General features: G+C 34.3%; 3 protein-coding genes and 1 pseudogene across 3 annotated transcripts; 3 read left to right on the top strand and 1 right to left on the bottom strand.

Moving 5' to 3' along the window:
- Positions 1-3082: 3082 nt before the first annotated feature.
- On the top strand, positions 3083-3631 carry LOC120153524. The gene has a single exon (XM_039165461.1). The coding sequence runs from the start codon at positions 3083-3085 to the stop codon at positions 3629-3631; it is 549 nt and encodes a 182-aa protein (XP_039021392.1).
- Positions 3632-4453: 822 nt separating this feature from the next.
- Positions 4454-7815, bottom strand: LOC120153478 (annotated as a pseudogene).
- A 2467-nt stretch (positions 7816-10282) lies between these two features.
- LOC120153479 lies at positions 10283-11844 on the top strand. The gene is made up of 2 exons (XM_039165423.1): positions 10283-11099; positions 11364-11844. Exons 1-2 carry the CDS (start codon positions 10368-10370, stop codon positions 11703-11705), a joined length of 1074 nt encoding a protein of 357 aa, XP_039021354.1. The 5' UTR covers positions 10283-10367; the 3' UTR covers positions 11706-11844.
- Positions 11845-13839: 1995 nt separating this feature from the next.
- On the top strand, positions 13840-17660 carry LOC120153523 (SPX and EXS domain-containing protein 1-like). The gene is made up of 13 exons (XM_039165460.1): positions 13840-13912; positions 13988-14088; positions 14182-14220; positions 14300-14392; positions 14482-14601; positions 14725-14820; positions 15061-15174; positions 15364-15417; positions 15709-15756; positions 16297-16447; positions 16707-16872; positions 17132-17201; positions 17278-17660. Exons 1-13 carry the CDS (start codon positions 13840-13842, stop codon positions 17533-17535), a joined length of 1383 nt encoding a protein of 460 aa, XP_039021391.1. The 3' UTR covers positions 17536-17660.
- The last annotated feature ends 268 nt before the right edge of the window (positions 17661-17928 follow it).

The raw sequence follows: 17928 nt of genomic DNA, 5'->3' as shown, positions 1-17928 counted from the left end.
CGACCTAGGTCCCAGAAACCCATGCCTCCATCCTTTTTTGGTCTACAAACTTTCGTCCACGCCATATGCGCCCATCCTCTAGTATCATATCGCCCCGACCACCAATATCTTCTAATTCTAGAGGAGATGGAATCGATCACACCGGTCGGGAGAAGGTAACAGACATGGCATAGATGGGCAAAGGTTGAGCAACCGCCTTAATGAAAACTTATCTTCCACCGAAGGACAGTAGGATCTTTGTACGACCGATCGAGAGAGAGAGAGAGGCCCAGATAAGTGCCTGGGGAGTCGATCTCATTAACTCCAATAATTTCCATCATTTACCGTCTTCTTTCAACCGTGGCTCCGGGGCAAAAGAAGATGCTGGATTTGTCAAAATTAATCTTTTGCCCCGAAGCTGCTTCATACGTTCTCAACACCTTTTTGAGGCACGTGGCTTCGAGTGTGGAATTTCTCAAGAAAAGCAAGCTGTCGTCGGCGTAGAACAAATGGTTGATCCGGGGGGGCTTGACACTTACAGGGAAAGAGGGTCTCTTTGTCGGATTGAAAGAATGCGAGAGTTGGCTATTAATTTTTAAACAATAAGAGACAATGGTCACACATTTCATGATAAGGTGAATAAAAGAAGAGTCAAAACCCAGCCTCTCCATGACGCTCGAGAGGAAATTTCACTCCACCTTTGATAGGCTTTCTCCATATCCAATTTAAACGATGACTCTTTGTTCGGACTGTTGCTGGAACTTCTAAGATAATGAATTAACTCATGAGCAACCAAAAAATTATCCGAAATCTGTCTACTGGAAACAAATGCACATTGATTTTCAGATATGCAACGGGGCATAATACCTTTTAAACGGTTAAAAATGGATTTTGACATAATTTTGTAAATAACCGAGCAAAGGTTAATCGGTCGGAAAATTTTCATTACACTGGATTGTCAGTTTTTGGGGTCAGTACAATGATAGTTTGGTTCACAGCATCAAAATCCATATGTCCATTGAGCAAACTAAGGCAGAAAGAAATAACATCATCACTGACAACATGCCAAAAAGTACGAAAAAAAGTATCGGGCATACCATCCAATCCGGGGGCTTTGTTAGGATTAATTTGAGAAAAGGCTGCTCGCACCTCATCGGCCGTGAAGGCTCTGCAAAGGTTGGCGTTGTCCTCCGGAGTAATGCATCGTCCAATGGCGTTGAGGATCTCATCAGCTGGTTCGGGATTTGAAGAACCGAAGAGCGCGGCAAAGAACTAAGTGGCAATCGTGAAAATCTCCTGTTTTTCTGTCCAGAGTCCAGACACCTTCTGCATTGAGGAGGCCTTTGATCCAGTTTTTCTTCCTGCGTCCATTGTCTCTAGCATGGAAGAAACGGGTGTTACGGTCTCCCTCCTTGAGCCAATCAACCAGGGATCGCCGTCTCCAGAAGATTTATTCTCTCTCATAAATACCTTTGAGCTCCTTTTTTGCTTCTCCAAACTGTTGAACAATTCTGTCTGATATAGATTGTTTTTCCAGTAAAGAAATACTCTGGCTCAGGGAGACCTCTCTAGCCTTTTCGGTTTGTTTCTTGTGTCTTTGCTATCCTTTTAAACTTGAACCCACAGCTTGAATCTTCTCCAGAGCCGAGCCAGCTGTTTTCGTCCATTTTCTTTGCACAATCGCACTGCACTCCTCATTATGAGCCCAGCAGTTCTCAAACTTGAAGGAATCTCCTCTTCTAACATGAAACCGTCTTTTTCCAGTCCCAAGAGGGTGGAGAACAATGCCACAGTGATCCGAGGTGCTGGAGGGGATTATAAAGTTTTCGCAGTTAATGAACATCTGAAGCCAATCAGGAGAGGCTACGTAACGGTAAAAATTAATTGAAAATTACTTTTAAACAATACTTTTATGAAGTGCTTTTAAGAAATTTTAAAATATAACTTGTTAATATAAAATTAAAAACGATAAAAAAAATTGTAACTGAAAATTTATCAAAAAAAATTCCAACTTTTTAAGTTGAACATAGTAATATTTCAATTACATTCTTTATAAAAAAATTATTGTAAGTCACAACCTCCAGCAATGTTATTTTTCAATTACAATCGAAAATAATATAAATTTTGTATAATTTTTTTTGTTAAACATGATAATATTCTAAATTAAAATCATGTTAACCTTATATTAAGCTGCCCTGTATAGTGTTGAGAGTTTATAAAAATGCTTTTAGAAAAAAGCATACCAAACGCTGTTTTTAACAAAATAACTTTTGTTTCGGATCCGCCCGAAATGATTTAAATTTTAAATATAAAAAATTACTTTTAAATATTTAATTAAAACATAAATAATAAGACAGGTATGGAGTTGGGCAAATACCATCCTAGACTTGAAGAATTGTTTTGAAACCAAATTTGACCCATAGATAGAGCACAATTAAGTACACTGTCAATTTTGGTTGGTTAAATGTAATATTTGATTACTAAATCACTATGAGAATTTAACTTTTAACGTTTTAATCTTTTTTCAAAATAACTCATGCTAGATAAAAATCGTTGATTAACTAATAATCAATATATGTTGCTGACATATCATTCAATTAATGTTATGACAAATACTATATCATCAAAGTGATGATATAACATGTACTACAACACTCGAAGTAGTTGTATGACATGCATTCATAATATATATCACATTACTAATTAAATATAAATAAAAATATTTCATCAATAACATATATCGACCGTTAATTTACTAATTATATTAAAAAATTATTTTAATTAAACATGAATGTTAATATACTTAAAAAAATAAAAATAATTTTATCATTAGACGATTTGGTTATTGTTACTTTGAATTATAGATGGAACAAAACTCAGTGTTGGGCTTATCCAATTAAAAAAAGAACTTCACTACATATTTCTGAAAAACTCCTCCCAGTGACAACTGCTGAGCGTAAGAAAAAACAAAAAGGCCGTGGTTTCCCTGTTTTGTTCCACTATCAAATATCTATATGGTATCTATTCTTCTTCAAAATCCCCTAACTACTGTTTCAACAAAAATTAACGGCGAGAAACACGGTCTCTAAGGAAACAAAAAACCATGGAGAACATCATGGCCATGGCGGAGGCGCAGCCGCCGCCACCGGCAACGGCGACGATACAATTAACAGAGCTGTTATATTCGTTAGAGGAAGCAGCCCAGATGGCAAAACAACTCCCCATCACGTCCGACCCAACCTACATGGTCCAAATCTATTCATCTCTCCATCGAGCTCATCATTCACTCTCCTCTTTCCTCTCCGCTACCCAGACCCAATTCTCCCTTCCTCCTCCTCCCGCGGCGGAGAATTCTCTATCCTCCGCCAACGGCGCCGCCAACGAGGATGGTACCGATCCAATGCAAGTGGGTGATGAGAATGACGCGGAGGCAGAGGAGAATTCGAAGACGTCGATCGATAAGGTCGAGGAGAGGATGAGGGAATGCTTCATCAAGAACAAGAGGGTAAAGAGAAAGCTTTCTCCGTCGTCTGCGGCGGTGGCGGAAGAGAGGAGGGTTTTTGATGACAGATTCGTGGGTGCTTTCAAGGGTTTTGATCCTCTTGGTGATAAGTTGCGGGCTTTGGATCTTGTATACCAGTTTCATGGTTGAACCACCGCACCCAAGACCGAAACACAACGAAGGGTACCTTAAAGCACCCTTCTTATTATTATTCTTGAGGCAATTTGGTTGTATAGCCTTTAATTTATTCATTTTCAAAACTTTCTTTTTTACTGTGTGTTATAATAGCAAGAAAATTAAAGAGGAAATTAGAAACACCTTGAGTGGGATTTTCCTTTTTCTCCTCAACTTGTTCTTGGCTGATTCTGCTCACCAAATATAATTCACACCTGCAATCAGCAATGCATCTCAGTGATTGTTTATCAAAATAAAATAGAAACCTGCATCTCCATGAGCTCTTTTAATCTCATTGCAACATTCTTACCTTTCCATTCAATGCTAAAATCACCTGCAAATTTGGTCATTACAACTGAGAATGTCTCCCATATGATCACCTTCTTATGTTCTTAGAATATTCAGATTCATAACTGAATAGTATTGGAAATAAGTTCTGTGATACTTAACAATAACGAACGAAGAGAACCGATGGAAATGAAGTATAGAATCTTATTACCTAACGGCAGACAGTTCTGAAGATATTGCAAATCCAAGCTCATGCACAGTACCTCCATGCCTGATTTCTCATTTATTACAGCATTATGTCTAAAAATAAGGGTCAGGTTTGTTCAACGGCTGCAACATATTTTCCACCTTGTACTGTTGGCAAATCAACATAAGGGTCTTAGTATGCACCAAACTTCTTAATCAAATAGATACCCTCATAAGCTGTGCAAGAAACCAAGAGATAAAGTGGCAGTAAAAGTTATGCAGATACTATAAAATTGCAAACTTGAAGATTAATCAAAGTGCTGTTGCCCATCCTAAGCTGCATTTTTTATAACTCTTAACACCAAAAAGAAACATAAATTTACATCTTAAGGTGGCATTTTGTACATCAAAAAGGGTAAAGATTTCAGAAACTATATAATTTTCTTAACCAAACAGAAGGCGGCGTCTTGCAGCCTTGGACAATTTAGGACCTGAAGCTTTTCTCTTCTGCGTTGATGACCCAGCACCTGGACTACTGGAATGTTTGACTGAATCTTCACCTGGTTTTGCCTTGAGACTGTGTTTTGGTTGTACGGTAGAATTCAGTAATACTTAGTTGAACACCTTGTGGCTTTGATAATTCTGACATCCCAGAGGACACTTCAGATCTTGATGTTGAAGTCTTTCTTCTTTTTATTTCTTTTAGTTCCTGCCAGGATTCACAATAGAAAGAAGGAAAATTTTATGGAGCAGTTTTAGAGGCCTTTCCATTTCCAACATCCTTGTATAATAATAGGTGACGAGCAGCACATATCATTTTGTTAAAAGGCAATATATTTTTTTATTTATTAAATTGACAATAGTTTTTATATCTCAACCAAAACTTTTTTTTTATAAGAGTATCTCAACCAAAACTAATAATTCCCGCAATGCAAAAAGGTCAGCACTTGACCTTCCAAAATAGCAACCTTTGAATAATGCCTCAAAAGTTTATTATAGTAACATCCAACGCATGCATCTTAGTCTAATTTCATTGTTCTAACATTGCCATTAATTCGTAATGTCAGACCATCCTGATACATTTATTTAATCGCACTATCATGTTCCTCCACTATGTACCATCAAAGAGCCTCAGACCAGTATAAATTACGTATACAACCAATTAAGCCTAATAATTTTGATCTCAAATCTGTTCGTCCACTGGATTTTCTCATAATATTTAATGTACAATTTTCAAAGTAATAATTTCAGGTGTTTCAAGTGGGAAAAACCATACCTTTTCATGACTAAATTTGGCAACTTCTTCTGGAAAAGCTGAATGAACCAACTGAGGAATTTCTTCAGTTAAGATCCACAATTCATCAACATGAATGCGGGGCTCGATGGACTCATCGAACAGACCAATGAGCTCTTCCTCAACTTCCAAAGCTTCTTCCTGCATGTTGGACTGTTCAACAGGAACATCACAACTAAGTTCATCAGATATGGCTTTCTTCCACTTGACCACATACGACTGATGTCCATATCTTATCTTCACACGTTGAATAGAATGAAACTCATATTGCCCAACTAACAAAGTTTTATTTGGATTTCTAGCCATTTCTCTCAAATACATAGTGGACAACATAGGAAGCATCTGCTGCCGAATATAAGATGGGTTCCATGACCGATAATGATAAGCTAAAAAATCAACTACCAATTCAGTTTTTGAATCTCCCCATTCCAATAAAGGACCTACCCCTGCAACAGAAGGATGTAAATATCTTAATATAATATGAAAATCAACTCAACAATACATGTGTTTAATAGGGGAAAGAACCTACGTCACATAGACCTTGAAATAATGTCAAATGAAAGGAATAGCAAACTCATACAAGAATATCTAGGCTTTGACACTCTACTCAACAACTACTTGGGGGTTGGCGGGAGACAGGGCCTTACTACCAAAGGCAAAGAAAATAATGCAAGAGAATTTACGGGACAAACCAGTAAACACTCCGTTATTGTTGCACATGTACATTTCAATGATCTCGTCATTTGGGAAATTTGTTTCCTTAGAGATCATGTTGCAAACTTTAATCCACCAATTCTCATCCTTCTTCTTGTCCTTGTCTTTTCTAACCTGGAGTTCATACAACATAAAAAGTACTCAGCAAAAGAATTATAAAATTCATAGTTCCCGAATTAAGAGTCATCTTTTAAAGTCAATGTTAATAGTGCAAGATGCCTGAAAAAGCACCACAACAGATCAGTGTGTGAAATGAGGTAGTAACAATAGTAACAAAGGAGAAAATCAGGGAAGAAAACTACGAAAATGAACCTTTTCACAAGATCGGCAGTTGCACTTAAACCCCTGAGACTTCTGCAAGCAACCCTCATTATTATCAGTGAAACAATATTCACAAGAAGAATTAAAATGAGCCTTTTTATTGCCTGGGTGTCCGCAGAAGGAGCAATGAGACTGTTGTGGCTTTGGTGAGCTCTCATCTGAACCAGGGAAAAAATCATCGGCACGTTTAATTTCACCGTGAGAGAGCGATACAGTACCTTTACCTATTTCATATAATCTGCAAAAACATCATGTCCAACAGTTACAGAAATGATATCACTAAATAACCTTTAGGACTATAGAAAGCACATAATACGACAAGTTTACATGTAAAAGCATACTTATCAAATATTTTATCTTCGCTAAACCATCGTACAAAACGAAGTGCTTTATCAAGTCCAATCCCTTGAACCCCATTTAGGTCATGGTCATTCCCAACCAAAAGAGAGATGGCTATCAAGTGTTTCCTCTTCAGTCCAAGCCCAGATTCAATATCTGACATATTGTAGCATTCAAATGGTTCCTGCATATGAAACAACATCCCCATTCTTGAAATTCTTGAAACAAAATGTAACTGGATTGGCGCAATAACAGAATAAATAACTGCCGAAGTTGGAAGAAAAACTGACTTTTGAATTGGGCCTAAGACATTTAATAACACAAGTAGCACCAAAGAGGAATGCATCACTGTCGGCTGTAAGGCAAGCATCAACGTGACCATCTTTATTTAACTGAGCACAGTGCTTCAGCCTCCCCATTTGCTTTCAACACAGGCATTCCCAATAATTCAAGCAGCTCCTAACAACGAAAAACAACAATTCTCAACAACATAATTACTGACAAATCTGCAAATGAAAGAAGAAATAGTAACTCACCACGCAGTCATTAACACATTTTGTAAATACCGCGTTCCTCTCCTTGGAAACACTCTCTTTGGTCACATTCGAAGTTGAAGTATCAATGCCGGAGAAACAGAAAAATCGAGCCATCCTCGCTTGAGATTTCAACGGTGACGGAGTTCCGTCCAAAACAAAGACAGGAAAGACTCCAAACTATAACAATTTAAGCAAAGGAAGAGGGAAATCAACAGTATAAATTTCTCACTCACGTAAATGACAAAAAGAAAATTAAAGAAATTTGAAGTACCTTAGAGAAAAGGTTAATGGTACGGAAGAAAGTAAGCCTGAGATGAGGATTAAAAGCTTTACTTCTTATGGCAGTCTCATGCTGAACTATCCAATAGGAGAGATCAATGGCGACCTTTTTGTCTCTCAACAAGTCGAACCCTTCGAATCGAGCGTAGGGTTTTAGAAGTTTTCCAAAATTTGCCTCCCACACCCATTTCAAACACTAATATTTTTCTTAGAAAAAAGTATTAATTTTAAGCACTACTATATTCAAAGAAAAACAAGAAAAATAGAAAGATGTAAGAGGAAACCGAAGGAAGCAGATGAAGAAATTGGAATTGGGGGGCACAGTTTCGGTTACCATTCGGAAGATCTTTGGCGGGCCCATTAAAGGAAGCTCACATATGTTAACAGTGGCAAGGCTTGGCCCGATATGTTGCATTGGATGCTGTATTGAAGGGCGGGGGTCCACAAATCGGAGGAACTAATATATCGCACGTGCAACTGCGCTATATCATATATTTAGACGGCGACATGTCTGATTTAAAGAACATGCAGTCAATTTTTTTAAAGAAGAAAAATTTCACTGTATAGTAACTTAGTAATATGTTTTGATAAAAACAAACATAGTACATATGTCGCGGTAAAGGATTGTTTTGTGGTAATCGGGTAAGATTAGCATCCTAATTATGACATACTTAGTCATACGTTCCAAGTGAAATATTAAAGTGAGCTCCTAATTTTCTTTTTATATATATTTTTATTAGTCCATTTAGCTTTGAGTAGGGATCGACATTTGAATCCAGTTTGATAAGTTTTGAATTGATTTGATTTAATTATGTCATATATTTTTTTTTAAAATAAAATTGAATCTAGTACAATTTTAAAAGTGTAATAAGATCAAATCGGTTTTAGAGTAAAAAACTTGATCCAATTTGATATAATATTATAATTGTATATTATATATTTATGGATAGTTATAATAATAACTTTTTTAAAAATTATTTTTAAATTAAAATTTTATTTTATTTAATAAAAATAACTTTTATATTTAATAAAAATAACTTTTATATATACTGTTTCTAGTTTGGAGCCTCAAGCTATAAGATAATTAATATGAAAGATAATACTTATGTGTTGAATTTACAATTTTCAATATTAATAATAATAATAACTAGATCATATATTTACAATTTTCAAGCTATAAGATAATTAATATGAAAGATAACAATTTTCATATATTTACAATTATCTCAGCAACCGGGAATAGATGGATAAACAGGGACACCAGTCAATGATGATGTTATTATGACATGATCATATGCAAATGAAATAAAATGTTATAAAAATTCAAAAATATGTATATAAAAAATTACTAAAAATTATAAAATATGTCTAAAACCTTTAAAATTAGAAATATACTTTTAGTAAAATAAAAAATTATATCAGAAAAAAATATATTTTTTTGAATAAGAAAGAGTATCGTGAAAGCATTACAATCAAGAGTACGGGGGCTCCTCAAGATCTCTTAAAACAAGATGACGAATGGATGGAATAACATCATAAAAGAAATCGAGCAATAGAGCAATTGATGTCAAGATGACGAAGGTAAGACCAGCAGCAGGAGAGCAATCGAGATCTCTTAAATCTATAATTTGTTAAATATATATTATTTCATATATCGAATATTGAATTTGAAGAGTTCTAAAAACAATTTTGATAACCTATTTATATAATATAAATTTTAATATATATATATATATATATATATATCTAAGATAAACATTCAGCTAATACTGTACTGATTAATCTTAATTAATGTTCGATCAATCGTAGTTAAATTTAAATTTAAATTCTTTATAATCTTTTATATATTACTTTTATATTTTTTATTTATTTTTAGATGATGATATCATATTGACATTATTAATGTAATGGTAGTAATTTTATAATGTCATGCGTCCAAGACTTAGCTAACACGAATAACGTAATACTTGACGTAATGAAAATATAATTACTAAGTTGGAACAAGAAACTTTAAATATCAAAATAAGAAATTTTAAAAAATAAAATCAAAATAAGAAAAAGATAATATGTTTAAAGACCAAATGCAAATCTTTTGAGTTTCATTATTGTGTTATAAATAAATATTTAATTATATATTATAATTTTACATGATTTAATCTTTATACTTTTATGAAATAATGAATGAATTCAAATTATAATATTATTATATTTGTCAAAAACATAATATTATTAATTATTTATGTTAACATATTTACTGTAATTATTTAGATTAGATTAAATAATATTAATAATAAAAGAATGTTATTTTTAAGAAATATTAAATATAGACTCTCACATAAACTTCCGTATATTCATCTCTACGATAACCTTCTGTATATTCAAATTCCATGCAAAGTATAACCCCTCATAAACTCCAATAATTCAATGCTAAGGATCCAACAACAGTGATAACCTCCCCATAATTATTTGCGTTTACAATTTAAAATATTAATAATAACAGAAAAGTATAATGATTAATTAAATTAAAATAAAGTTACATGAGAGACTAAAACAATTATCGGACTTTATTTTAATATTTAGTTGCATTTTACTACTAGTAGAACCATGGCTTCTTCACCTATATAAATAAGCTTTATTCCATGGAGTTCTGCCTTGCTCCTCTCTCTCTTCCTCTTTACTTCCCACTCTCATATAGTTTCAAGCTCTTTCTTTTCTTTGAAACTTTAAGCAAATTCTTGTTTCTATTTTGGCTGCAATGGCGGCTTCTTCGACCACTCCATGTTATAATTTCAACCCTAACTCTACACAGAGAAAGCACAATTCTCCATTGGAACGAAGGCCCCGAATGCTAAAAGATTTCCTCCACGATGATTCAAACTCGTGTTCCACAAACGGGTTCAATTCATTTCCGATAAAATCTTGCCAGAACTCCAGCATTTTCCGAGAAAATCTAAACAACTGTCAAAGACTTCAAAGAAGCCGAACAAAAGCCGCATCAATAACAATCTCACCTTTCCAGTCAATGATCAACGCCATTAAAAGGATCCATTTCGTTTCATCGGTTAAATCTCCTTCGGTCTTACTGTCCAGAAGCCTTTCACGTAAACTGTCCAAAAGGAAGTCACAATCACAGCTTAACGTCGAAAACAAAGGAACAGAAATCAAAATTACCGTGACAGTCAAAGATATCATACGCTGGAAATCGTTCCGTGATTTAGTGGAGGAGAAATCTCCGCTGTCGGATTTTGCTTCTTCTTCTTCCCCTCAAACCACCACAACGACGGGATCCAGCACTCCTTGTAGCAGCAACGGCTCAAGCTGGTGCGACAGCGATTTCACTTCGGAATATTTACCTTCCGATGAATACGGCGAAAACGAAACTGACATCTTGGGTAAAAAATTCTCACCGTGTGTCGGCAAGGATCCCATGGAGACGACGACGACAACAACAACAAAGACAGCAGCCAACACATATATGGGACCCAAAGTAAGTAGAGCAACATTATTTAGTGCACCTTATATCTTAATAAAATCTCATGTGTCTGCTGATGAGGGTCCTTAGAGTTGTATCGTTTAGTTCAATTAGGCTGACTTTTTTGTTTCATACTTGTCTGGTTTTGACGACAAAGGACAACATAGTTAACTCACATAAAATACAAAAGATAAGCCATGAGAGTTGAGATTAACGCTTAAAGTTGGAACATGGAAACTTCTTGATGATTGAATATTCTCCATTTGGTCGTATTTTCAGCATGCAAGTGAAGAGACAGAACCGAAGAGTCCACAGTGTGTGTTTGATTTTGAACATGGTGACAAACTGCTTTTGGATCTATTTCGAGAAGAAAAAGTGTCAAAGTGGGATCAAAACGAAGAGCTTGAATGTGAAATCGTAAAGCTGGTAAAAGCGTGGATTGATGGGGAACATTACGAGATTACAAAAAGGGAGGGTTGTGTTAGAGAAATGGAAAGGGAGGGAAGGTGGAGGAATTGCGAGTTTCATGAAGAACAACAAGGATTGGCAATGGGAGTGGAGAGATGGATGATGAATATTTTGGTGGATGAATTGTTAGTTGATCTCGTATTATTATTGTGATCAAGGATTTAAATTATGATTGTGATCGCATTGTGCTTATTGTGATTGTTGTAATAGTGAGTATTATTGTAATCGTGGTAAATATCATGAATGTGCAATAATAGTTTTGGACGATATATTTAGAGTGTGTTTGGTTCGGAATATAAGATTATCGGTGGGAATAATAGATTACCAGAGAATATGATTACTGAGAATGTTGTATTTTGTGTTTGGTTGATTTAGCATGAATGTAAGATTACCGTGTTTGATTAAATAAATAAAATATTATTAGAATGTATATTTGACCAAATTGTCCTTATTATATATTTGTTTTTTTATCAAGTTTGAAAATATTTATATATTTTCTTTAAAAAATTAAATTCATAAAATTTATATATTTTTTTATAAATTAAAAATATAAAGAGGTTTAATGAAATGACAAATTTTTATTTTAACCTATGAACTTCATATAAAATTTTAATTATAGACTTTTTTTGTAAATCTAAAATAGTTTAAAGATAAATTTGTAATTTAACATTCGTAGAATTTTTATAATTCAATGATAAAATAATGATATTTTTGAAAGAAATTTTTTTAAGGGCATTTTAGTCCAAAACGTCGGTAATCCAACAATACCTAAGGAAAGGGAGGTAATGACATTCCCGGTAATATACACAAAAAAATCCACTATTGATAATGTAAGATTACCGGGAATGACATTCCCGGCCAACCAAACGAGAGAATGTGGATTTCATTCCCATAGGAATCTCACATTCCTCCAACCAAACACACCCTTATCGTTATATAACGATCAATACTCTAGTAACATAAATCGATCACTACTCTAGTAACATAACGCTATTTAAATCTCTAATTGTGATGAAAATACACAAACAGTAAATCGACATAAAAGCGCTGTGGAATGATCAGAGACATCAGTTCGCAAGAACCAGGGATATGTCACGTCTGTAAGCAAAATATACTAAGAGCCTTGAGGTTGCCAGAAAGGCCCCATGAAATAGGCAAATCTCTTGCCTTCCGTAATTTGGTTAGCTAAATCAGAATATCTGCTGATCTTTTTGTAGAATTAAACTAAGATCAAATAAAGATGTAGTTTTGTTTCAGTGAATATGTAAGGTAAATATATTTTTTTAATAGTCTAAACTAATTACAATATAATATTTTTTTTAATTTTTAATTATCGATGACGCACACATATTCTATAAATACAATTATTCGAATCTAGAATCTTCAATTCCTTTAACCATTAACATCACTTGATGGATTTATATGTATGGCAAATATTTATATTTATAAAATAATAAGTAAAATTGTTTATACATAACATCAAACGTTAAACTATAATTAAATTTAAATAAATTATATTAAATGTCTATAATTATATATTTTAATCTAACAAAACTTAAACAAACTTTTAATGTTGATGTAATATGTCAATGTCTCATTATAACGTCTTAGTACATAATATATATATTTTATAGTTTTAATATTTTTAAAAAGTAAATTGAGCAATTAGTTTTTTGGAAAACAAACTGATAATTAATTTAGTCTTGTTTACTTTTATCACAATAATTTTAAATTAAAATAAATGTTTTTATTAGAATAATTTTAATAAGTTTCCAATGTTGTTGGAATCTAACTATTTTTTAATTTTACGCTTGCAAAATTTCGAATATTAAATACGCGGCGCCTCTCAAGTCTCGTTCTGCATGTCCAGTCGGAACATCAACCGATACGACGTCGTCTCGCTCCCAAAGCGCCAAGCGGGAACCTTTCCGCGCGAATAATTGGGTTCCTTCTAATCTCTATACAGCCGGTCTTTTCCGATTTTTATTAACATTCAATTACCTTAATTACGTAATTAATTGCTATGATTATCAGTCACAAGTGACGAATTATGTCAAATGAAAAACGTTGAAAGAACAAAGACAAAGAAAGAATTTAATTTTTCTTTAATACTCTCCACAATTGAATTATCTCTTCTTCTCTGTTGTTGATCTTAGCATGGCAGCCATTGTATCAATATATATGAATCTCGTCGAATTGTTATAGAGTTGATTTTTTTTGGAAAACGAAAATGGAATTCGCTTTTGCAGTATATAATTAAATATTTTTTTTAAATTGAGTCAAAATCATGTTTGGAAGTCCTCCGGCTATCGCTTATTGTCACAGTCCTCATCTCCGGAAGCCTGTTTCCAAGCCCGCAGGTTCAAATTTTCATTAACCTGTCATCCGTTACAGTAACCGGTTGACTTTTTTTTATTCCGGTTTCATTTGTTTAGGGGATGATGAACTTGGAAATGGAAGTGAAATTAAGGATACAAATCCACCTCTGTTCACCGCTTCTATAATGCCTTCTCCCTCCTTGCTGTGGAAATTTAAGGTTTGTCTTTTCTGAAAACAAAAACTTGTTCGAAATTTGAATTCATACCTAGCTGAAAATTTTTATGAACTTTTGATGGAAGTGATTTTACAGGTCGCGTTGTTTCTGATTTGGGGCTTCATTTGCTGCAAGGTCAGTATTAGTAGGATGCTAGTGAAATTTTTTCTTCAAAAATTCTTAAGTGCTTTTTAATATTGTTTAATTTAAGTAGATTGGATGGGGTTCTGTCATGAGAATGAGCGCAGACCTGCGAGACTTATTCTTGTACGAGGCATTCTTATATTATAACCCTCTCCTTCTTGTGGTTAGTTAACATCTCTTCGAGTTTGGCTACAGATTGTTCTTTGATATTGGGTGTTCGTCGAATCTTACTTCTTTTTCTTGCAATTTTAGACGATGATGGTTTGGCTATGGGGATTGTGTTTATGGGTCTTCTCACAAAGTACTACTATTAATTATGCAAAAATATTTGAACTTGATCAAAACCACCTTACTCAGAGAGAAATTTGGAAGGTACTCATTCTAACTGCCATTCATGTTGACTTGTTTGGCTTCTTTAAGCTTTATATGACTTATTGCAAATTTGGTCCTCTGATTGTGTGTGGCAATTTCCATTTTCTATTTTGCTGTATGCAGTGTAGCATATGGATGACGGTTATAGTCCCAACTAGCACGACTGCCTACCTTTATCTTTATTCTCATGGAGAAGTATCATTAGCAGCAGCACAACCAGTGTAATATCTACCGAGTCTTTTCTGGCATTGTCTTATCTCTGCATCCTTTCATAGCTGCATTTATACAAGACTCTAGTTTATCATTTTGTTTCAGTCGTTATGTTCATTGACTATTGCTTGCTAATTTCTTGCAGTAAATATTTCATATTTGTCGCCAATAATGCATTGGTTTTGGCATAATGCCATGGGTTATTTGGCATATGTTTATGATTCTGACAATTCCAAATACAAATTATAGGTGATCCTATATGTTGCTGTTGCTTTGGTTTTGGCATTCCCCTTTGATATTTTCTATTTTTCATCCCGTTACTTCTTGCTAAGAACACTCTGGCGGATAGCTCTACCCCTGCAGGCAAGTTTCTAGTAATCCTTTTTAATTGAGCTACTGAACCACATTTAATAGATTTGCAACTTCTCTTCCTATAGGATGTATATTTGGGTTTTCTCTATTTTCTTTTGGATTTTCCTTTTATATTGAAATCTCAAGCGTCTCTTTAGCTGATATGCACTCTCAAATTTTACATGTTTACTTGTATAACAGCCAATCTCATTTCCCGACTTCTTCTTGGCTGACATTTTAACCTCCATGGCCAAGGTATGAACCCCTGACATCATATGTTCTTCTTAAGCAAGCTATTTGTTTTGTTTCTATTAATTATTAAATTGTACAAATTAAAGGAACAATCTTATGAAATGTTTTCTTCTACTTGGTTACTCTTATGGATAAAGTTGAAATCTACCGCTCATACTTATGGTAACTGCTTTCTTGATTTCTCATGCATTCTTATCCTACCGGATCTACTCAAAGGTTATGGTATTTCAATTTGGTTTGGTAGGATGAGCTGGATTTATTTTCTAATTTCTTGTAATTGTTTATTGTGTGAAGGTATTTTCAGATTTGGAGCGTTCAGTATGTCGAATGGTTCATCGCCAGGTAATTCTAATACCGATGACTTTTACATAGGTTACTAATAAAAGGCTAAGTGCCATCAAAATCTGAATTTAGTGTCTTGGTTGGAATTTTTATTTATCTCAGATTGACTGAAGTAAATACTTTATTTGACCTTAATCATCAATATCAGTAAGTTGTGTCACCTACATAATTTTTTGGTTTGATACTTTTCAAGCATGCAGTTGTTACTCTTGCTTCTGCTGTCTAAGGGCTTAAGCTAGTTGAACCTAGGGTCTTAATGTTGTGTCTTCCAATGCCTTAGAATAGAGCTGTTGAATTGCTTGGATGGTTCTTCTAATTAAACCAATGCTTGAGGTTATCTGCTTCCTGATTTATTTATTATTTTCTCATGATGTAAAGGGAAAAATTGAGGGGAATGCCATATCTTTCTTATGAGTTACGAAGCTGATTATGCTTAGATTTGAATCTATTCTTTCATACCGTAGTTTGAACTGCCTAAACTTTTTGTATGATGCAATGTTGATATTCTTAGATGATTAATGAGGTTTTCTTGGCATGTAGGTAGCAACAATTGCATGGCTTGAAGCTGACTCGGTTTGCGGTAGTCATTCAGCCGCAATTCCTCTAGTTCTTGTTATTCCTTATATTTGGAGGCTAATGCAGTGTTTGCGGCAGTACATGGACACAAAGGAGAAGACAACTCTTCTTAATGGTAATAATACATACTTCTAGATCCCTGGTGCTTATATTTAATTACCAATTTATATTTCGTCTGCCATGGTTATGGAACTATGAACTAGTAAGGTTATGCCCAAAGATATTTCTTGTAGTTTGTTGACCCCCGACTTCATCAGTGCTTTATTTTGCTAGTTCTTACTTTTTTATCTCATGAGATATGCAATATTGTACGGCTAATTACTCTTCTATCTGTCAACTTCTACCTTTTAAACCCAATTTGCATGTGATTTCAGCTTCTAAATATTCGACAGCAGTCCCTGTGATTTTTCTTTCAGCCCTTAAGTATCACGTCTTACCTGATACATGGACATCTGTTTATCGTCGCCTCTGGCTTTTCTCAAGTCTTGTTAACTCACTCTACTCATTTTACTGGGACGTAACTCATGATTGGGACCTTAGGTATGTTCACCTCTCCTTTCTCCTCACTGAAACACTATGTAGCTTTTGTTTCCGAGGGCACTTTGGCATTTCTTGCATCTTAGTTTAGGCTCATTATAAATCCGTTCAGCCGAAACGACTTGGGACACAAGTGTTACAGATTTCAGTATATTTTGAGAACACAATCTGTTCGAGGTGGCATAGCCTTGATTTTTTTTATTATATTCGAACATTTTATCATAATATGCATACTGATGTTCTTTTTACTATATCCTCTTAGTGTATTTACCAGAATTTTCAAGTTCAGCAAACCGAGTTATTGTTCCAATCTTATATACTGCCGTCGATGGGTAAGGATCTCCGATGCCAAGTTATTCATTCATTTATGGCTTGTTAGATGCATAACCCCCTTCCGTCGCTTGTTAGGTATATTTTTGGGTTATCGGAAGCGACTTAATCTTGCGTTGTACTTGGACGTACAAACTGTCTGCTCATCTCCGCCACAACTACTTGACAGTATTTATGGTTACCACCTTAGAGATGCTCAGAAGGTTTCAATGGATGTTCTTTCGAGTCGAAAATGAGTGGAATAAGATTACCAAGTCAGGTCTTCAGCTTCATCTGATGACCGACAGTCAAGGAGAGGACGAAAAGTTACTCAGCTCAAGCAATCGCTATGTATAGTTGAACACCAATCTCTTGGCTTCAAGGTAGTTTCAAATTAAATTCATTCTTTGCTCTGATATCATCGTATATAGTATTATTTAGGCCTAAAATGCTGCCATTTGAGTTCGATTTGACTTTTGTTCTGAATAATCTGAATTATTGGAAGGTAATATTTGTTTAATTTTTTTAGTTATTAACAAAATATACATTTTACAAACATTGTTATTCGAATTCAAAATCTCTAAAGAAGATCATACTTAAATGAATAATGTGACAATGTTTTTATTCACATTCTAGATTCAAACTAGTTTACAATTTTGTTACTTATGTTGTAGGTGAACCTACAAATGTAAAAGCTTATGTTTTTACTTTTCAACACGAACAAATCTCAGTGTGCCGATTATTTGTTGC

Source organism: Hibiscus syriacus, unplaced genomic scaffold, assembly GCF_006381635.1.
Source record: "Hibiscus syriacus cultivar Baekdansim isolate YM2019G1 unplaced genomic scaffold, ASM638163v2 tig00111100_pilon, whole genome shotgun sequence".
Taxonomy (NCBI): Eukaryota; Viridiplantae; Streptophyta; class Magnoliopsida; order Malvales; family Malvaceae; genus Hibiscus; species Hibiscus syriacus.
This window is presented reverse-complemented; position numbering and strand designations above follow the sequence as displayed.